Source organism: Gambusia affinis, linkage group LG19, assembly GCF_019740435.1.
Source record: "Gambusia affinis linkage group LG19, SWU_Gaff_1.0, whole genome shotgun sequence".
Lineage (NCBI taxonomy): Eukaryota > Metazoa > Chordata > Actinopteri > Cyprinodontiformes > Poeciliidae > Gambusia > Gambusia affinis.
Window position 1 is genome coordinate 21,960,712 of NC_057886.1, and position 21,859 is coordinate 21,982,570.

Consider the following 21,859-nt stretch of genomic DNA (forward strand, 5'->3'; position numbering starts at 1 on the left):
CTACTGTGAAATATTCTGCTGTGTTGGGGCTTATCATCAAAATACATCAGACTGAGTAGTAATCATTTAATATTCGTGTATATTTTTAACTACAAAGCTGTTACATCTGTTTAAGGAACATCTCCATTAAACCTCTGTTTAGTGGAGATGATAACACCATCTGTCTGTGAAGTCTCCTCTGTGGAAGAGGCTGGAAAAGATGCAGCAAAAGTCCAGACAGAAACAGAAATAAACAAAAAGGTTCTGGAGCTTCTGTAGGTGTTTCACAGGCAGGTAGACCAGGTAGGAGGGCGTGGCAGGAGTCACACCACCAGACCACATGTAGTTATAATTAATGTCAAATTTTTATTTTGAGTCTTAAAACAGTTTCCTCTGCTGCTTCGTCATATTTTAAAATTAATTTAATGATCATAAGAAGAAACATGTAATTACTATTTCACATGAACTCGTCTCACAGCAGTTGTGGCCTGCAAGACTTTCTCCACACAACTAAACACAATCAGAATCAATAATGTCTATATTCTCGTGTTGGTTCAAATAAATGTTTTTAATTTACTTTCAATAATCTACTGGTTTTTTGTTTTTTTTTGGTAACATTTCTCTTGGTTAATCTGCTTCCTGTACCTGCATGTGTGGATTAGCAAAGTTTCATCCAATCAGATTTCAGTCACTATGTGTTGCTAGGGTAAATCTAATCTGCCCAGGACCTTCAGAGTCAGGAGAGTAGATCTACGTTCAGTCCAAGTGCAACTGTTCTTTAAACCAATCAGCTTACAGATTGTCCTCACAGCTCCTGCTGAAAGACCATAATGATGTCAGACATTTTCTGCTCTCTAACTGGATGATCACAGCCATCCAATTTTCTTAGCTTACTTATAAATTAGTTAGTTTTTTTTACATCCACAATGTCTGATTCAGAAAGAGAAATTGGAATGATTAAAAATCCATTTTCTTTTCCCAAAGCGCTGACAGAGTGGACAAGTCAAGCTCTGAATTAGTTATAAATTAGTTTTAAAATGGGAGAAATAAAAACTGAAGAGAATTTGAGACTGAGATGAATAACATCATAAGAAATTAGTCATAATACAATATTTTACAGGCAAGAATCACAAATTAAAAATCTATAACCTGACAGAACATGTTGTACTGTACATTTGTTTCTGGCTCACAAGTTTAAAGTATTTCTTGGTTCAGACTTTAATATAATCTTTATATTTACTGATTCATGCATCAGTTCAGGGTTTGGACATTTAAAGTAGAGCCTACATGTGAAGCAGCTGCCGAGTTTCTGCTGCAGGATTTAAATTCATGTAAAACATGTGGAGAGCTGCTGAGTAAATCAGCTGATTTACAGGAAGACGTTTGGCAGAGATTCCTGAGCCAAACCAGGTCAGAGGTGTGTTTTCATATCAATCGTTGATATGTAAGATGATGTTATCGTGATTACCTCGAATAACACTGCATTATAACTCAACATGATGTGAAGAGGACAGAAATAGAAACACAGCAGATACATTAAACCAAACCTAATGATTATTTCTGTTTGCTGAGTTTCTACCAGATTTTACTCCATGCCAGCATCACAGAGCATTTCCTGCTGCAGGATGAACAGGTTTCTCTGCTCAGTGTTGGTTGGACTCTGTTGTTTATTATGATCAATGAACTATAAAACGTCAACAATAACAGACTGGAGTCTCAGGGGATTTTATGTCACAAGTTTCTCTTTCAATGTTATTTTTATGGCTGGAATATTATAAGGTGTGTACATGACGTAATATGATCCAAGGTCTATAAATAAGGCTGCTGGGTTCTTACCTGTTAAACACCCTCATCAATTTTACCTTAATGGTCTGCAGCAGGTAAGAGAAAATGCAGCTCAGCTCTAATAAACTCCTAGTATTATTAGTAAATATTGTTAAACAGTAAGCAATAGATTTATTCTGCACTAACAGAATCTGGTTATTACATCAGAGAGAACGTTGTTCTATCATACCGAGTCTCTGCTTTTTAGTGGAAGTACAGCTAACAGAAATGTGAAAATTTAGGTTAAAACTAATGAACTGGTTCAGCAGTTCAGAATTTTCTCATTCTCAAAATGATTTTCTTTTCCTTCTCCAGGTTAAGAGTTTTGTTTTTGACCCTGATCATTCACTGACTATGAACAACCTGAAAACTGATTTACTCCAGGATCTGCTGATTTCTCTAGTGGAGCTGGAAACGCGGTTAATTTTGTAAGTTTCTAAAAGTTTAACAAACATCTAAAAATGTTACTGATATTCTGAGCAAAAGTGAAAGTGAAATCTAGTACAGCTTTGTTTGGTTGAAATAAATTCTCTGGTTGCAGAAAGAAAACAAGAGGAAACAACTGCAGTAAATCCATAAAAAACAAATAGACATTTTCAATTAAATTGATCATCTTATGCTGAGGTTTGTGAAATCAACCTCAGCAGGACATTGACACAGCAGCAAGTCTACCATATAGGAAGGATTAAGACAGGATCTATATCCAGTTAAATTTCAGTGGTGTACCCTGAAATAAACACTTTATGCTTAATTAAAACAATTATTAAAAAGCAGACTCAGCCAAACGTCCTCCATAAACTCAGTACTTGTTATTACAAAGTCTTAAAAAATAATCAGGGTTTCAGTCCATCCACCAAAAGCTTAAACACAACGCAAAATATTGGTATATTTAACGACAATAATTACAAATGACCTAAAATAATATTTAAAAAGTTAGCTACATACATACTCCCCCTCTTTGTGATCAAGGCGAGTAAAACAAAATGGTGTTTTTTAACGGCGAGATTCTTCCAGAAGCAATCTTGGCCAAGTACCCGGATGTTCAACGTTTACATTTGACCCGTTGCAACTACGTCAGTTAATCGTTCAAGGCACCAATTATGGAAGTCGGAAGTATGGCACAGAGTAACTTAAATTGTTTTCCCAAGTTGTTTTTGCCAGTTTATTTATGGCTGCCACTTGTTCTAGTTAAGCTATTTTTTTTCTGTGAACGTAACACACCTGGTTTGGGAGCATAGACGGTGGTATTTACAAAAGTTTGAAATAGCTAGCTTAGAAACAGACCCATACATCATTCCTTTGCCGTGTTAATCAAATTGCCAACTTTCCCTGAAGTCACACAACATGATTTATATGTTATACTATAAACGGAGTTTCCCCTTACATTAAAGAAGCCTTGAACAAGTACAGAAGACGAAATGCTAAACGTTTTTTTTCCATACATGCTAGGCTACATGACAGTTCAGCATTATCTCCATGGTTACTAAAGATTACACACGTACCTTCTCCATAATGCAATATTTGATATCATATTTTTAATTACACATACTTATAAAGTATATGGACATTAGTCTTCTTACCTTGTGAAAAGCTTTCGCTGCAAATCCGTGATTACACCGAATACACCAAATACAACAATAAAGTCTCGACACAGTACTCTAATCAGTAAACACTGATATTTTTACTCTGGCCAATTTGCTGTGTAACTACTGCAGAGGGAGGACCACGAGTCTCAAACTCAGACTCAGAGGACCAAATCTGGCCCGCCATTATGTGGCCCTCTAGACACAAAAATAGAACCTTCAAGATAACAGTTGTGTCTTTAAATATTTTATCAATTAAATCAAATCAGTTTTATCTTTTTACTGCCAAATTTCATAAATCGGTCCCTTCAGTTTTGTGTGGAAATTCACGCAAAATCAACTGATCCCCACTATTTTTCACACTACATAATTGTGAGTTTATTGCTAATTGCAAAAACGGTCAAAAACCTTAGGTTGAAGTAATGCCTAACTACCATCTGCAGGTGGCATTGTTTCCTACTTCTACTTCCTCAGCCTTGCTTGGTGTCTGTGATTGATGTAATGAGTCACAATTACCGCCACACATAAATGCAAATATAACAAAATTACCTGAAAACATTTCTAATTTAGCACCTCCGTTTTTTTGATTGCAAAAAAATCACACACAAAAAAACAACCACAAAATTCTGAAGAGACGGATCAATGTGAAAAGATGTTCAGTATTTAATTTGAAGAAGAACATATCAAATACAGAGACATTTATTGATATTAAGAGTTTGTTAACAGATTTTATTAATACACTCTGGTTCTGGTTTAGGGGGTGATTGACATGTCATACTTTACAAGAATGCACCAGATGTATGTTATTTTAATTATTAAAGTTTTTTTTCTGCAGGGCAGCTCTCCGTAAACATATTCACATTATTGAAAGCACAAAGGGCTCAGATGAGTGGAAGAGGCTGATGAAGCTTGCAGAGGACAACTGCACCAATCAAACCGTCCTCAAGTGGCTTAAAGAAAAACCTTTCACCTTCTCCAAGCTGGTGGACATGTTTAATTTCTTTAAAAAGCACATAGATGATGAGGAGAAGAAGAACCACAGCGACACTGTGGACATCACCTTTGTGGCTCATGGATCAATCGGAGACTTCATGATCCCAGCCAGCTGTCTGCTGCCTCTGGCCTCCATCAGGGATGTTGTTCTTTATGCTCCCTGGAACTGCATCTCTGCAGGCGCAGAGCTAACATATGCCATGGCAACAGGAAAACTGAAGCCTCAGCACAGAGTCTTCCACTGCAACAAGAAGGATGAATGTTCAGTTCCTGATGAAAAACACCGACCCGTGAAACTACCGGACCGCTGGAACTCAATGAAACAGGCTGGAGACCAGATGATCCCAAACATCTCAGTTAGTCCTCTACGACCAGACGATGGTGTCTGGAAAAGCTTTGAGTCTCTCACCAAAAAATATGGCCCTGTTGGGAGAAACCGGATCGTCATTCCCTTCATCCTCCCAGAAGAAAAATCAGACAGTGTCCCGTTCTCTGTGGTCACCTTGGCCCTGTCTCTGGTTCTGCTCCAGTCCAGGTTCAATGCCACTGTCCACCTGGATACCTGTCTGGCAGATAAATCTATTGGACAGAAGCTGGACAGGGAATATCTGGAGAAGCAGTACGCTTATACTCCTGATGATACTCTAATGATATGTTCTAATGACATCTTCAGCTTCTCATTCATAGATTATTTTAAGAGTTTCTTCAGTTAGACATGTTTGTGTTGATCCAACTGATATTCTGAAAAGGACAGAAGATTATTAATAACCTGCTTCCATGTTTCCTCAGACGTCTGACAACTGAAAGCATCAAGAATTGGGAACTTAACTTTAACCAAAATTAACCTTTGAACCTTTGAACAAATGATGATTGGCAGGTTGATAAAGAAGCAGAAAATATTTGAAATAACATCGTCATTCATTCAACCACTGGGCAGCCAGTGGTTGAATGAATGACAGCATGCAGATAAACACGTCGTCATTCATTCCACAGTATTATTAGAGCTTTTTTCCTCTTCTACATATTTACTCAGTGACTTCTAGATGCTCAGCTGTGTATTTTTTCACTGCAGGAAATACCCAGTTTGTCTTGCCATGCAGGTAAACATGTCGTCAGTGGTCTGATCTGTTAACTGTATTTTATCAAGATTTTTATTAAATCGGTTTTATCTTTCTGCTCTGTAGTCTAATTTTAAAAACAAGAACCAGCATTAAATGGGTCACTAAGCTGATGGGTCAGAAGAAGCTGAACCCAGAACCTTCATCTTTAAGGAAAGTGCAGAGATTATTGATCTCAGTCTTAATAGAAGAGTTTCATCCTCTGAACTCTGAGTTCAGGTTCTTCTCATTTGGATACTTTTGATTAAAAAATGTAAAACTAAGAATAAAACCATTTTTGTTTCTGTTGCCACAAGCTTTCAAAATTCAACTTAGCATAGTCTTAACATTGTTTGTCTTATTCTTTTTAAATTATTATCTTAATGTTTATTGATTAAACATTTGATAAAATGTAAAGTTTGCTGATTGTTTCATAATTGGTGACTGATGATTTTATGATGTAAGACACTGAACTGCTTTGTTGCTGAAATGGGATAAACTAATAATCCTGACTAATGAGGATACTGTTTTTAAGCCAAAGTGTTTTTATTTTATTGTTTTTATGGTTTGTATATTTTAAATTATTGAGCACTTAGTCACTTTTAATCATGTTTTATTTATGGTGTGTTTGTCAAATTCCCTGTTAGGCAAGAAAACTGAATCTCTTCACTGAAACCAAATCTACCTGCTGGTAATTCATCCCAGTTATCAAACAGCACATTAAGTTCAGTTCATTATTAAAACTAGTTTAAAAAAATAAAGAGTTTTCTATTTAAGGAAACACAGCAGATTGCATCAAGTCATTCATTTGCAGCGTTTCACTCTTACTTTCAAATATTTTCTGTACTTGTCATAAAGGTGAAGTTAAATCAGATGTATTTTTTCATACTTAATGTATAATTTTATTTTTTGTGAAGTTTTGCTGCATCTCCCCAAACTGATATAAAATATATGAACAGTTTTTATTTCTTGTACATATTTACTGAGTGACTCCTCTGGAGAATCAGCCAAATACTTTCCCAGGTTTGTCTTGGCCTTCACTCCTTCCTCGTCTCCAAATTTGGTTTAATTTTGCACAGAGGTCTCTCTGTGCAAAATGAGACGATCACATCACATGAGGTGATCATATCACGTCATGTGGTGAGGTGATCACATGAGGTGATGTGATCACCTCATGTGATCACCTCATGTGATGAGGTGATGAGGTTTTCTGAAATACATTTTACTAAACTATGTTAATCTGCTTTGAAAAAACATAGCCTAAGGTGAGGTGAGCTCAATCCAAGGAAACCTTGAATATGTGCATTTTTAAGTCAAGAAAGAAAATCAGATCACGATTATTTACCAGTCAGAGAAAATAGAGTCAGGGAACTAATCTAAAATGTAGAACACGGTTTGTTTTATTCTGTCTGTTAAAGAAATGAATGCAGTTTCAGGTAAACCTTGAGTGAAGAAATAAGATTACTCTGTTAATGTGACACATTAAAACCAACAACAAAATACAATACACAGTAAAAGTGGAAAGTAAAAGAAACTTTATAAATGCTGAGGACCATGAAAGCAGAAGGAAGTTGGATTAAGGACAGGAAATGGCAGGTCTTCATTGTTTCTTCTTGTTACTTTAGTATTTATGGTTGGTTATGCATGTATTTGAACAACAATGGGAGTTAAACTCATTTTTATTTTGGGCCATATCAAAAATCTGAATGTTTTTAAAGGGCCTGTTGTGCCAGAATGTATTAATAAAACCCATTAAAATGGTAAAATATTAATAATTTTTTTTTTCTTTTCAGTATTCAGAAAGTTTTTCTTAAAATTAAATAATTTATTTGAACATCTTTTCACACTGATGATTCCCTCCAGGATTTTGTGATTGTTGTTGTGTTTTTTTGCAATCAAAAGATTTTGTAGTGATAAATTTGAAATATGTGTAGGAAATTTTTACAATATTTGTGCTAATGTATGATGATAAATGAGTTTTTATTAATTGCTGACTCAACTATAACTTGACATGAAGTAAAGCTGAGGCAGCAGTCAGCTGTAATTGACCCAATTACGGCAATTTTGAGAAAATCGTCCGTAAAAATCTGAAAAATGTGGGGATCTGTCGATTTTGTATGAATTTTACACATTTGTGAAAAACTGGAGGGACTTATTGATGTAATTTGGAGTCTAGAGGGCCACACAAAAAGCTACGATGGACCAGATTTGGTCCCTGGGCCACGAGTTTGAGACATTTGGTCTAACTCATAATTTCCTCTGGATAAATAAAGTTGTCATGTTGCTTTGAAAACTGTAGATCCCAAATGAAGGAGCGGCACAAGCAGAGAGCAAATTATGAATATTTGAGAACAAAAACATTATAACAAAACAATGGGGGCACAGGGAGCCAGAGGAGAACAAAACAACATAAATCCAAGGAAATTTGAAAGGTAAGTCTTTAAGTCTTGATAGAGTGAATGTGGAAAATTGGACTTGTTCTGATTGGCTACCTGGATGCAGGTGTGAGGGGACAGAGAGAGAAAGTGGCACAGGGGGCGAGGGAATAAGTCTAACACTGCAGAATGAGTAGACATAAGGACCATAATTAAACCAAAGTTACAAAGAATAACTAGAAACAAGAAATAAACTAGAATAACTAATAAAGCATTGAACTAAAGGAAACCAGACAAAGAATGATGTAATTAAACAAACGAGACTCAGGCACGCCGAATGTTGAAACTGAATAAAACCCCAAAATAATCCAGGATCTGACAAAAATGCCACCAACACTAACCTTTACATTTCATTCTGAAATTACAAAAAGAAAAACCCCTCTCAGCTTTTCAAAGTTTCATTCAATTAAATCTGGTTTGTTTAATCATATGAGCCATCCACTTTCTCTAAATAAGTTTAACCTTTACTCAGCTTGGTAAATATTGGTGTTTATTGCGTCATACTCAAATAGATGGAAAGTATAAATCAGAGGGAGAGGTCAGGTGATCCAGCTTCCTATAAAATGCCTGGTGGATTCCTGCTGAAGCTCAACCTCAGGCTGCACAACTCAAAGGAGCTGCTGACCAAACCGCCTCTGGAAAACCTCACTGGACCAAATCCCAGCTCTGCTCTCTCTGCCGGTCGACTGACACAGTGAGCTTTTTGAAACCTTGTCTTTTAGTTTAAATATAACACAGACATGCTGCATTACCTTGTCTTTTAGTTTAAATATAACACAGACATGCTGCATTAGGCTAACTGAATTATCTAAAATTATTCTGCTAACAATGTCAGTTTTAAGTCATAATTTCATCAGAATTGTTTCAGTTTTAGTCTAGTGTTAGTCCACTAATTAAACACGTTTATTATTGTCATCATTAATGAAAACAACACTGTAGGTTGGAGAACAATAAAAATATTATTGTTTTGATTGATATCTAAGGCTGAATAATTTGTTCAATGAGTTTAGCTCACTAGGGTTTCATATTGTCCCAAGGTTAAGCAATACTGATGGGTTTTTATACAATGGTACTGATTCCTTGTTGTGTCTTATGTGTTCCAGCGATGGGTCCAAAGAGGTCAGCTTCGATGCTGTTGGCTTCAATGATTCTTCTTCACTGGGCGACTTTCTCTGTGCGGTCAGATCCTTCGACCTCCACCATCGGCATCGGCATCGGCATCGGCATCGGCATCGGCCTTATGAAAGTAGAGAGAAAACAGAGAAGACCCTAAATGTTGCAAAGGAGTCTCTGACTCTTTTCAAAGATGTCATGGGAAGTATGGACTCCAAGAAGCTGTCAGCTGGGATGAAAGGCTTCTCCAGCTTTGCTAGTTTTGCACCAGGAGTTGGAGCTGTGGTCTTCTCTGTCGTCAGTATGGTCCTGGCCTTTATCCCTCAGGATGATCCGGTGCTGACTGAGGTAAAGAAAGGTTTTGCTGAGGTAAACCAGAAACTTGACTCTCTGTCCATTAAAATCTCCAACCTGGCAACAGATGTAGAATGGTTCAATTACGCCAGCGTCTATTCCAGAGACGAACTTACTATCCTCAACACCTGGGAGAAGTTTGGCAAGTTTCTGTTTAGAACTGAATCACAAAGTCCTGAAGAAACATCTAAGAAAATAAAAATTTTCACCAGGTACTATGAAAGTTCAGGAGCTGAGTCCAGTGTGTCCAATCTTTACCGCTACCTGACAGTGGACAGCACGTCTCTGAGTGAAAACCTCAACAGTCTGCTGAGGAAGAAGTTTAAATGTGACGTTTATATGATCAGCAGATATAACCTGTACTTGAGCAGCTTGTTTTGGAAAGGGATGATACTCGACCAATTCTACTGGAAACTGACTGGTGTCAAAAGCAAAGCAGCTGAACCTGGGCAGATGTTCAAGAAGGTCTCTGAAGCTCAGTTATCAGCTGTGGAGTTCTGCCTCACCAACTATGAGCAATACTTAAAGAAAGATGTGTTGGAGATCACCAAAGATCAAGGTTCTGACCAAAAGTCCCTCGCTCTTCAGGTGAAAGAAGCTTTGGACAACAAGTACAGCTGGTACAACTGGGTGGTGGTGGTGTTTGACAAAAGTCAGAACAAAAATATCATGCTTAATACTGAGTTTACCTTCACCATTAGCAACCTTGTAGTTGCTGTGGACTACACTGTAAAGGCAGACATGACACATGTCAAAGAGGTGAAGAATACAGCCAGAGAGTGTTTTGAAAATAACATGTGTGAACCTGAGACAATTTCTAAATTGTTTATGACTGCACAGAGATGCAGTCATAAATGGTTTACAGAGGATCATGATGAGGAAATTACTATTCCTTTGACAAAATATACCAAAGTTACACAAGTTGCCCATGGAAACCAATTTACAGAGGTGCCAACACCTTTTCATCGAGTGAAATGTAGCTTGAGCGGCTATGACAGTTGGATTTCTGTTCATTACTCCAGACTCTTACCTGTCTGTGTTACCAATCAATGTAAGAATAATGGGACATGCAAGAGGCTGCTACGGTCCAACGAGTGGTTTTGCGAGTGTCCTGACAGTTACTATGGAGACACATGTGAAAAGCAAATGATCGTAACAGAGCCTGACCCCACACTGACACCAGTCCCAAACAGCCCTGTGGAGTCCAAACAGCAGGTCTTCATAATCGTAACTATTATTTCTGTTTTGATTCTTTTGCTTGTTTTGGTGCTGACGGCGGTTCTGAAATGTCGTAACCGTTCTTTGTGTCGTCAGCTCAATGGTCCCTGCTTGGAGTTAAAAAGAGGCGGTGAACGCCAGGGCTTAAAGTATTGTAGAAATCCATGAAATAAGCCTGAGCCAATTTATTAAAGTTGGAGACAATCACTGGGAACAAATGAATAGTTATCCAGTAACGTCATGGCCGAACTGATTCCTTGATAGAAACATCTACAGAAACTACACTTCCTTTATCTCACAATCCTGCGGTGTTTGGTTTTATTCTGGTGCATTTACACCAGCTGTTTAGTCCACTTTAATCCAACTCTAGTATGTTTGCCTAGAAAGTCTGATTGGTTTGGGAAGATGTGAATACACAATCAAACTCTGATGTGGATTAAAAAACAAATGCTGGTTCGCCAACAAACTTTGGTCTTGTTTCGGTTGAAGGGAACTCTGGTGAGGTTTAAATGAATAAGTGAAAGGTAAGCAGACCAGAGACCGCTCCAAAAGCAGGAAGTGGACTATAGCACAGGGTATTCTGGGTAGCTACAAACAAAACAAACGTGGAGTCTAGCACTAGCGGGAGAAATGGTTCATGGTCTTTTACCAAAGAAAGAGAAACCCGACAGCCATTCAAATCTGACGCTGCTCCATTTTTCTTTCCATCCTGTGAAGAAATGGAAAGAAATGCTCAGTTTCTTCTCCAGAGGTTTTCATATCGTTTCCTTCGGTGGTTCTTGGTGCAGCACCCCCCACAGCTTTTAGTAAACAAAAACACAGATTTCACTTTGTTTTTGCCATGACAACATTTCTTGTGTATGTATCTTGCAACGGTTTGTCTCATAATGTAAAATCACCTGAATATAGCTTTGCATATATGCAGTAGTTGTATTTCTATTTAAATATGCATGGATGTATTGGGGCCCTGCGGAGAAAAGATTTAATTTCTTTGATGTAAACAGTATATGGATTTATTTTTAAATAAAGGCATCTTATTATTGATGGAGGATCTAGAAATCTTTGGCGTCTCATTTCTGAATTTTGTCACAAATCTTGATGGTGGTTAGAAAACAAGAAGGCAGGATAAAAACATAACTATACAAACATTTGGATGAAACGAAGATGATCTGGAATTAAGTTATTTAACATCAGAAAGGTTTTTTTAATGGTCCATTATCAAGCCTAGAAATAAATAAAAATAACCTAAATATTTAATGATTTAGTTTAATATAATTAAACAATTTATCAGCATTTTGTTAAAATTCTCTCTTCATGCAGGTTGGTAACTTCCTGTGTTACCTAATGATTATTGTCACTCTGACGCAGTCATGTCTGCTTCCTGAGACAGGATGTGGTTATATCTAAAAAAAAACAAATTTTCAGCTTCCTGAAAGAAATAAAATTTTGCTGAGTTTTCCTACAAAAGTTTCTGTAAAGCAAAACAAAGCAGGTAAGATTTTTATTACTTTTCTATTTCTACAGAAACTGAAACTGGAGTCATAAAATATAAATAATTTCTGCTTTGCAAGTTAGAAGGAAATCCTGTGTAACATGTAAGTGTTAAATGAAAACAGGAAACGATGCTGAATGATAGATTACTTATTCTGTAATCGATTTCCTCTCATCTCTTATGCAATATGTTCACCTGATGCAGGTGAAGATGAAGAGACAGGCAGAGAAAGTGTGATGTGAAAATGACTTAAGTGTGTGAGCAGTTTGAAACGCAGACGATAAACCTTCAGTCAACTATTTTCTTTTGCTGCAGAACAACTCACAGGGTAAAAACTGTTAAAATTCAGTGTTTCAGGAGATGATCTGTCTACATTTCTGCACCCTACTATTAAATGTCTGAGTGACTTATGGCTGTTATAGATCTTATAATGAATCTGAACACTGAGACCCACAAAAAACTTTTATTTTAGTGAAAATCAGATTTGTAAAGTCATTTATTAAGATAGTCCAAATAGATTTATTCTGGTAATTCCAACATGGCCCCTCCTAGCTGAGGACAGTTCAGCAGAGCTACATGAATTCATTTCTGTTTATTTACTGATGAAAAGTCTTATTTCTCTCTCCATATTCTCTTCCACTCCTCACTAAGGCACAGTTTACACTGCCCTCTACTGGCAAGGGTAAGATAAAAAAGGAACAGGATTTTTTTAACCCTTTCATGCATGAATTGTAATCCTTTAAGATTTTTTCCATTTAAAAAAAAATTATCTTAAGGCATATTTTTTTAGATGATCAAATGTAATTTTCTCCAAATACAAAGTTGTTATTTGAAAAATACAAAAGTAGTATTGTTTTTTAGGGGTTATCTGATGTCACAATATTTTTTTTTACCTGCAAGAGTCGTCTGCAGTAGAAGGAGGGACCGGGTCGGTTGGCATGCTTTTTTGTCTGTCGGCCATATTGGATTTAACAAAAATAATTTCTTGCATTTGCAGCTGATGGCCAGTAGCTGATGGTGTATTTTATGATGCATTAGTGTCCACTTCAGTGGTCTGTGAGCATTTATAACATAAAAATCCACGAGAAAATGGCTTATAGATAGCTGTAGTGATCACTATGCATGTAAGGGTTAATTACTAAACATTGTTATTAAACTTTACTTTTCCTGGAGTGAGAGGCATACAGGATTTTTCCTCCAGGCTGAATGTCAGATTTAAAACCTAAATTCATAAATTTTTACGTTGTTTCAAAAACTGAGCAAACAACATTTCACAATTTCCTTCTAACATTTCCTCACCAAAGTTCCTCATTTTCATTGGATGTCTTATTTCTGAATCAGACACCCAACATGTGTCTGGAGTTCCTAACAATGATTTTCATGATGGAGGAGATTAAAACAGAGAGCCAAAAGTGACTGAGCACCTTCTTACTGGACATTTCTCCATGAAGCTCATTATGAAATGTACATATATTATACTAAAATACCTGAAGTTTCAGTCAATGTGTTGCAAGAACTCTGGTTGTAGATCTATTGTTTTCAACAGATGTGTCCACATTCAGGGTTGCATCCTTCAAAGGCCGAGATTAATCTCAGAAATTTCCTAGAAAAAAACTTGGACATTTCTAAGTTCCAAAAGTTTAAAATCTTTGATTTTAGAAAATCAAAAAATTTCGAAAAGTCAAAAATGTTAAATAGAAAAACTAACTACAAGCATGAAGACACCTTAAATGCTAATTAGAGGACACGCCATAGTTTAAAATGTCCCAGGGTCAATTTATTTAATTTTTTCTTCTAAAGATACACTAATTTTTGATACATAATTTCTAATGAGATGAAAACAATATAGAAGATAATGTCTGATAAAAAGTATTTGGTTTTACTTGTAAAAACATCATAACTGATTTTCTGAAATGGTTTTGTTTCTACTGTTTCTAGGCTTTGTTTCAATGCTGTCCTCCATCCATGCTTTGACTCCATAGGTAGGAATGCAGTGGAGTTGGACCTTCGACTGTCATCTGACACAAATCCTCAACATGGTCCAACTGTGAGAAACGATGGCAGGAGCAATAGAACTGCTAGAATCTTTGGAGGACTTGGGAGACAGAGAATTTAAGAAGTTTAAGTGGTACCTGCAGCAGGCAGAGTTCCTGAAAACCATCCCATCCATCCCAAAGTACCAGCTGGAGAGTTCAGATCGTGAGGATACCGTGGACCTGATGGTGCAAACCTACAGCCGTCAGTGTGTGGAGGTGGCCAGGATGGTTTTACGGAGGATGAAGAGGAATGACCTGGCAGAGAAGTTGTCAAATGCTGCATCCCAGGCTTCATGGGAAGTTTCTCCAACAGAAACCTGCAGTCATGAGGTCATTGTTGGCAATGAGAGGGTTGAAGTCCTGCCCAAGAACATGCTGGCATCCAATGGAGCAGGAAATCAACCCACCGAGTCAACTGAGGAACAGCCACTCTACTCTCCTGATCCACCTTCAGCACAGCCGTCTGATGAGACAGTTCCTGCCAAATCTGGAGCAGCTGAAGGACTAAAGAACTCGTCACCAAACAATCTGTTCTCTCCTGTCTCTGTGGAGGTCAGCAGTGATAAAGAGAATGGAGAAGATACATTTCTTAATCCGTCAGACGTTCTATCAATGGCAAAGCAACCTGAAGGTAATCTTCTCTAAAGAGTTTGAACTGAAAACAAGGTCCGGTGACACTTTATTTGACGGGTTGTGAATAAGACTGTCATGACACCGTTATAAACATGACATAACACCCGTCATAAACATGAATAAGTCTTCATGAATATTTATGACTGTTGTCATAAAGTGTCATTTGGTAAATCATGACTCTTTTAATACAAAGTCGACATTATTCAAAATGTCTTCGTTATGACAACTTGACATTAACCAAGAAATCATAATCTGACATAAATTTGTTATAAAAGTATTACTGATTAAACTTTAATAAATTATGTTATTACTGCTAAAGTTTAATCAGTAACACTTTTACAACAAATTTGTGCCAGATAATGATTTCTTGGTTAATGTCAAGTTGTTATATCATAGTCACACTTTTGTGTGCTCTTGGACACGCCAACATTTATCCCCAAATTCCCTTCCGATGTGCATAATTTGGAGTTTGACTAAGTGAATGTTGGTTGAGTTAAAGTGATTTGAGTAGTCAGCATGACAAGAGTGTGTAAATTCAATCCACTTACTGCAGAGGTGTCCAAAGTCAGCCTTCAAGGGTCGGTGTCCTGGATGATGTTTCCTGTGTCTATAAGTATTTATGGCGACAGCTGTCCAGATTTCTCAGGATTTGTTTGGTTTTGACAGGTGTGAAGATGTCAGCACTGCCTTGTGCACAAACCACATCAAGCCCGGCTGTGCTGCAGTCCAACCTCCAGAACATGTTCATATCTGTGAAAGATGATTGGTTGGAGCACGACGAGGAGACTCTATGCTACATGCATCCAGAGCTGTTCATCACCGATGAACGGGGTCAGCATGAGGTCACAGGCTCAGAAACAGAAACATCTAAATCAGTGAATGTCAGCAACATGTTTCAACATCTGTCCAGAAGAGGCAAATCCAGCAGAACAGTGGTGACCAAAGGGTGTGCCGGCATTGGCAAGTCCTTCCTAGTGCAAGAGTTTATGTTGGATTGGGCTGAAAAAAGATTCAATCAAGAATTTCATCTAGTTTTCCCTTTTGATGCTCGCCGGCTGTGTTTATGGAGAGGAGAGAGGTTTACTCTGGCAGAGCTAATCCACACAGTTGTTCCGGGAATGCCGTCCAGCGGCATTACGGAGGAGACTCTTAGCGCAATCTTCACAGATTTACAAAATGGGAGAGAAACCAGCTGTGACAGCAGTGAATTCAAACTTCTGTTTATCATTGATGGTCTGGATCAGAATCGCTTCCTGGAGTTTGATTTTATCAGCGGGACAAATAAATCGAACATAAGAAAGTCAAGTAGAGTAGAAGTACTTCTGACTAAACTCATCTTGAAGAAATTGCTTCCTGCTGCTTACCTCTGGATAACCACACGATCTGAAGCAGCCAGTCAGATCCCTCCTGAGTGTGTTGACATGGTGACGGAGCTCAGAGGGTTCAGTGACCTGCAGAAAGAGCAGTACTTTAGGAAGAGATTCAGAGACGAACCATGGGCCACCGAAATCATCTCCCACATCAAGACCTTAAAAATCATTCATTTCATGTGTCGCATACCACTTCTCTGCTGGATCTCTGCTGTAGTTCTGGAGAACCTGTGGGAAACAAGAGAGAGAGGAGCTCTTCCCAGCACCCTGACGGAGATGTTCATAGAGTTCCTGGTGGTTCAGATCAACCACATGAAGGAAAAGTATGATACTAGAAAGTGCATCATGTGCATCAAGTCTCTGGCCAAACTGGCCTTTAAGCAGCTCCTCAGAGATAACACTATATCTACTGAGGAGGACTTAAGAAGCTGTGGCCTCATAATGACATCAGAGTGCTGTGAAGGGTTCAAAGAGATCTTCAGAACATTTTCTGGAAAGACGTCAGACAATCACCAGAAGATGATTTTTTGTTTTACTCAGTCCAGCATTCAGAATTTTCTTGCCGCTGTTCATGTGATCATTTCTCTGGTCTCCAACAACAAAAATGTGATGCTTGATTCATGGATGACAGTTGAGAACTGCCTCCCCTGTTTCACAAGAACCTCGACAACAAAACTTCATAAAACAGCCTTGAAGAGAACCTTGAAAAGTCCCAATGGAAGGCTTTTGTTGTTCCTACGGTTCATCATGGGTCTTTCTCTACAGACAAATCAGTTTCTCCTACATGACCTGCTGGCACCAACAAGAAGTACCTCATGGTCCAACCAGAAAATAATTAAGTACATGAAGAAAAAACTCAGTGAGAGTACATCACCAGAAACAATCATAGTAATGTTTCTCTGTCTGAATGAGCTGAGGGATGACTCTGTTGTGGAGGAGATCCAAAAGTTCCTGAGATCCCAACGTCTTTCCATGGACAAACTATCACCTGATCAGTGGTCATTTCTGATCTTAGTCTTAATGTCATCAGAAAAACATCTAGATGAGTTTGACCTGAGCAAATACTCGTTGTCAGAGGAGGTTCTGCTGCAGCTCATGCCTGTCCTGGAAGCCTCCAGAAAAGCTCTGTGAGTTCAAAAAGGAGTACTTAAAAACACTGACGAGTTTTTATAATTGACTTATTTGCAGCAGAAATTGGTTGTGAAAGGCCAATTTCCAAAGTCCTACATTAAGTGTGTTTTCAAGTCTCATAGTACTGTGGGACAATACTGGGTAACATACATTGGAACAAACAGGAGGATTTTCCAAAGGTTATACAGTTTGATTGAGGCTGAAACGATTAATGAGATTAATTGTGATGAATCGATTATTGAAATAATTGTCAACTAATTTAGTACACCATGAATTGTTAACTGAAGTATACAGACTCTAGAAATGCCCATTTACTGAGAGAACAGATAGTAATTAAGCCAAAACTGTACAAAAAATATACATTTTGGATTTAAGATTAAGAAAATCGTTCTTTGTCTGTAAATATTCTACCTAAAGCTCCTCAAGTGAAATAGATTTAGCTGCAACTGATTCAAATTGTGCTAAAAAATCTTCTATTAACACATTTTGGCACAAAACTGTTAATCAAAAAATGGTGGATAAATAAGCTGTACTGATGTTGAGTCAAGCAGGAAGAGCTGAGCTTTCACATGTTGATGTTAAGAGGTATTTTTAAGCTGCAGATGCATCCATTGCTACAAGTGACCAAGTGTTCACTAGAGGTCAGAAATCACATATTAGACAATAATGTTTATTTTCCCACTAAAAGGGAATCAATTTTTTGTTTATCTTTTATGTATTTCTAATATTATATGAAAAAGACTTACCGTAAATACAAAATCTGCAGAATGTGCCAATAATTTATCAGATTACCTGCCAGAATAATAGATTAATCAACCAAAATAATTGTAAGTTTCAGCCATATTGTAGATACTATTATTATTCTCATTTTTGCTGACTTTATTAACTTTATTTTAAAGAGAAAAACATCTAGTAAACCGTGCCAAGTTCTTGGAAAATAGTAAGTTAAACTGTTTTCTTTTCTAGGTTAACAGGCTGCAGATTATCAGAGCGATCCCTGGAAGCTCTTTCTCTGGTTCTCAGTTCTCATTCCTCCAATCTGAAAGAACTGGACCTGAGCAACAGTGACCTGCAGGATTCAGGAGTGAAGCTGCTCTCTGTTGGGCTGCAGAGTCCAAACTGTAAACTGGAAAGTCTCAGGTTAGTGCAGCGGTTTAATGATGATGTGGAAGTGTTGTTTAAAATATTTCTCTCTAAAAGGTTTCTTCTTTTAATGTTTTTGTCCCACAAAAACTAATCAGCTCATCAAACATATTTTAATATGAAGAATAACAGGCATAAATACAAAATCATACAAGATTATTACAGTTATTGCACAGTGAATCTAAAAATTACATTTTGGGGTTTATTTAAAATGTGTACGTAAAACAGCAATCAGGATGTAAACAGGCAGGAACATTTGAATAAATTTAATTTTCATGAGTTTTTGTAATTGTTTCACTTGGACCAAGAATTTGTTGCAAAAGGCCAATTTACAAAGTTACATATCACTGTGTTTTAAGTCACAAAGTACTGAGGGACAAATCTGGGCGAGATAAACTGGAACAAACTAGAGGATATCCAAAGGTTATTGTTCTTACTTTTGCTGACAAATTTCAGCTTTGTCTTTAAACGTTGAAATTTACAGTGTGTAACTTTTAAAAACAAGGTTTTTTTTTGACATATTTGCTAAAACTGTCACTGTAAAAAATTAGCAAACCATGGCGATTTCTTGAAAAATTCTACATTCAACTGTCTCTTTTCTAGGTTAACAGGCTGCAGATTATCAGAGCGATCCCTGGAAGCTCTTTCTCTGGTTCTCAGTTCTCATTCCTCCAATCTGAAAGAACTGGACCTGAGCAACAGTGACCTGCAGGATTCAGGAGTGAAGCTGCTCTCTGTTGGGCTGCAGAGTCCAAACTGTAAACTGGAAAGTCTCAGGTTAGTGCAGCGGTTTAATGATGATGAAGAGCACATCCATCAAAGTCAAGACCCAAAACAAACAGCTATTTATCGATATTTTAACAGTATGACTGTTTCTTTTGTTACGTTCAGTTTCTTTGTACTCTTGCAGGATGTCTAACTGTTTGATTGCGGCGGCTGGGTGTGATTTTTTGGCTTCAGCTCTGAACACCAACCCCTCCCACCTCAGAGAACTTGACCTGAGTCACAACAATCCAGGAGAGTCAGGAAAGGAGCAGTTAGTCGCTGGACTAGAGAACCCAACCTGGAGACTACAGACGCTTATGTATGTGGACAAACATGCCAGGCTGTTGAAAGTGAAAGTTCTGATAGTTTTGATGAGCCTCATTCACTGGGCTGATGGGGATTTCTTGTTTTAGGTTGGACCACTGTGGAGAGCCGAGGCTGCAGACTGACATCAGGAAATGTAAGTTTCTATGATCACTCCGACTTTCCAAACATTTAAAATACAACAAGCATTAAAGTTAAAAGGAATAAAATGCAATTATTTATTGTGGTGCGACAGAATAACTGTGTTTACCATAATCCACGGTAGCTCTCTATACTTTTTCAGTTGTGTCGTCAAAGTCCCAAATAAACCAGAGAAAGTAGCTAAATTTGTCACTTGTAAGGAAAATAGGGTCTGAAAAGTAGCTAAATACAGCGACACCTTCTCTAAGATGGCAACAGCGATCCCACTCTAAGCTGATGCCGTGTTCTGCTTCGCTTTACGGCAGTCACTGCTGCAAAGTGCCGTGCTGGTGTTGTTTTGAGACAAATCTGTCTCGACTCTGTGCCGCCACGTAACTAACGGCGGATACTAACTGTTATTGTTCCTATTTGGATTTAGAATCAATATTCGATCCCTGATAGGGAAATTACGCCAGAATCCGATCGAGTCTGAAACCAAGTGATCGAGCGCGATTTCCGATCACATGATCGGAAAAGAATATCCCTAATTTTAGATGCACTATTAAATGTGTATATTGCAAAATAAATATGTTTATACCACAGTTTACATTTTTTATGCGAGGAGCGGCCAAATTGAAACGCAAAGTCCGCTTTACACGTTGTAACTGGGGATAGTGGGAGTTCCTCCCAGATTCCCAGTGGGAACTCTGACCTTGGAGGGTCGTTCCAGTTCATTTTTCCAACTGGGAAGTTAGAATCTTCTGACTACAACTGGAACAAAGTATAAAATCACAATCTTGGTCTGTTTGAATAATCTTTCTATGTTAGCTGGAAATAATTATTTTTTTATTTAGTCAATTTTATTTATTAATTGATTTTATTGTTTTATTTTTTTCTTTTGCTTATTTTTATTTATTCACTATTTTTGTTTTATTTACTTGTTATATTTACCTTTTAATTGTTTTAGTGATTTAAAATTTTATTTTTATCTATCTAATTTTTATTGACTTATTTATTTTCACTTACTTTTTTTACACAGACAGATTAACATCTGTATCATCAGAATTGAATCTTTGTTTCTGTGAATTTAACAGCTGTTGTTTTTTATTTTCTCCATCAGATACATGTAAACTTGAGCTGGACTCAAACACAATAAACCAAAACCTCAAACTGTCCAAAAGCAGGAGGAAGGTATTTTCAAGTCTCCATGAATATCCAGATCATTTAGAAAGATTTGACTTCTGGCCCCAGGTGCTGTGTAAACATGCTCTGCCTAGTCGTTGCTACTGGGAGGTGAAATGGGAAGGACTGGTTGATGTAGCTGTAAGCTATAGAGGAATCAGCAGAAAAGGAAACGATTCTGAATGTTTGTTTGGAAGAAATGATAAGTCCTGGACTCTGACATGCTTCTTCAACCAGTTTGCTGTCTTCCATAGCAAAGAAAAAAAGGAAATATGTTTCCCCTCCCATGTTTGTGACAGAATAGCAGTTTATGTTGACCATCCTGCTGGCATTCTGTCTTACTATGTTGTCTCCTTTGACACATTGATCCACCTCCACACCTTCCACACCACATTCACCGAACCGCTTTATGCTGGATTTGGATGTGATCGGGACAGGAATCTTAACTGGTTCAAAATTAGGTCTTCAGTGTCCATTTGTTCACTGTTAAGTCTGTAAAAGCTGCTGCTGAGCAGAAATAAACTACTTGGGTAGTACATATGTTGTTTAATGTCTACTAATTTAAAATTACAGTAAACTTGTTCATGTGTTTGGAGTTTTTTTTTACAGTCTAAACAGGAGTTTGTGTTGCTGTTTCTTGTCAGTGTTTTAATTAGATTAACAAGTTGAAAATACTGACTGGCTCCAGGTTGGCAGAAAAATCTTGTCTAAGTTTGAGCAATAAAATTTATTATTGATAAAAAAAAAATAAAAAAAAAAGATTTCTGATGTATTTAAATAAAATAGCCATCCAGGATTTCAAGGTCTGATTAACTTTTTTCCTCATTGACCTCTTAACCCAACTGCGACTGTATTTTACCCAACTTTTATTTGATTTTCTCTTGAGTTTTTAATTCCCTTACAGTGTTGTGTGTTTAGCATTTTCATTTTATTTGATGTTTCCTTTTTTTCTTATTTATCTCTGATGTTCAATACTTTGTCTCAGCTGTGGCTTCTGTTAAAGAAATTTATAAATAAAGCTGAAAATGAATTTTTGTGTCAGTAATTTCATCACTAACTGAAACACA

General features: G+C 37.3%; 2 protein-coding genes and 1 pseudogene across 2 annotated transcripts; all 3 read left to right on the forward strand.

Moving 5' to 3' along the window:
- Positions 1 to 1,911: 1,911 nt before the first annotated feature.
- Positions 1,912 to 5,092, forward strand: LOC122822006. Its single transcript, XM_044100325.1, has 2 exons — positions 1,912 to 2,231; positions 4,222 to 5,092. Exons 1-2 carry the CDS (start codon positions 2,056 to 2,058, stop codon positions 5,090 to 5,092), a joined length of 1,047 nt encoding a protein of 348 aa, XP_043956260.1. The 5' UTR covers positions 1,912 to 2,055.
- A 3,426-nt stretch (positions 5,093 to 8,518) lies between these two features.
- LOC122821805 lies at positions 8,519 to 11,562 on the forward strand (annotated as a pseudogene).
- A 473-nt stretch (positions 11,563 to 12,035) lies between these two features.
- LOC122822039 (NACHT, LRR and PYD domains-containing protein 12-like) lies at positions 12,036 to 21,373 on the forward strand. The gene is made up of 8 exons (XM_044100395.1): positions 12,036 to 12,088; positions 14,071 to 14,755; positions 15,424 to 17,254; positions 18,225 to 18,398; positions 19,005 to 19,178; positions 19,312 to 19,485; positions 19,580 to 19,626; positions 20,731 to 21,373. The coding sequence occupies exons 2-8, from the start codon at positions 14,146 to 14,148 to the stop codon at positions 21,288 to 21,290; spliced, it is 3,570 nt and encodes a 1,189-aa protein (XP_043956330.1). The 5' UTR covers positions 12,036 to 12,088; positions 14,071 to 14,145; the 3' UTR covers positions 21,291 to 21,373.
- Positions 21,374 to 21,859: the final 486 nt, after the last annotated feature.

Coding starts and splice junctions, on each gene's coding strand:
- LOC122822039 (XM_044100395.1), top strand. CDS start 14,146: ATGGCAGGAGCAATAGAACTGCTAGAATCTTTGGAGGACTTGGGAGAC. Junction 17,255..18,224: donor GAAGCCTCCAGAAAAGCTCT/GTGAGTTCAAAA, acceptor TTTCTTTTCTAG/GTTAACAGGCTGCAGATTAT. Junction 19,179..19,311: donor TGTAAACTGGAAAGTCTCAG/GTTAGTGCAGCG, acceptor GTACTCTTGCAG/GATGTCTAACTGTTTGATTG.
- LOC122822006 (XM_044100325.1), top strand. CDS start 2,056: ATGAACTGGTTCAGCAGTTCAGAATTTTCTCATTCTCAAAATGATTTT. Junction 2,232..4,221: donor CTGGAAACGCGGTTAATTTT/GTAAGTTTCTAA, acceptor TTTTTTCTGCAG/GGCAGCTCTCCGTAAACATA.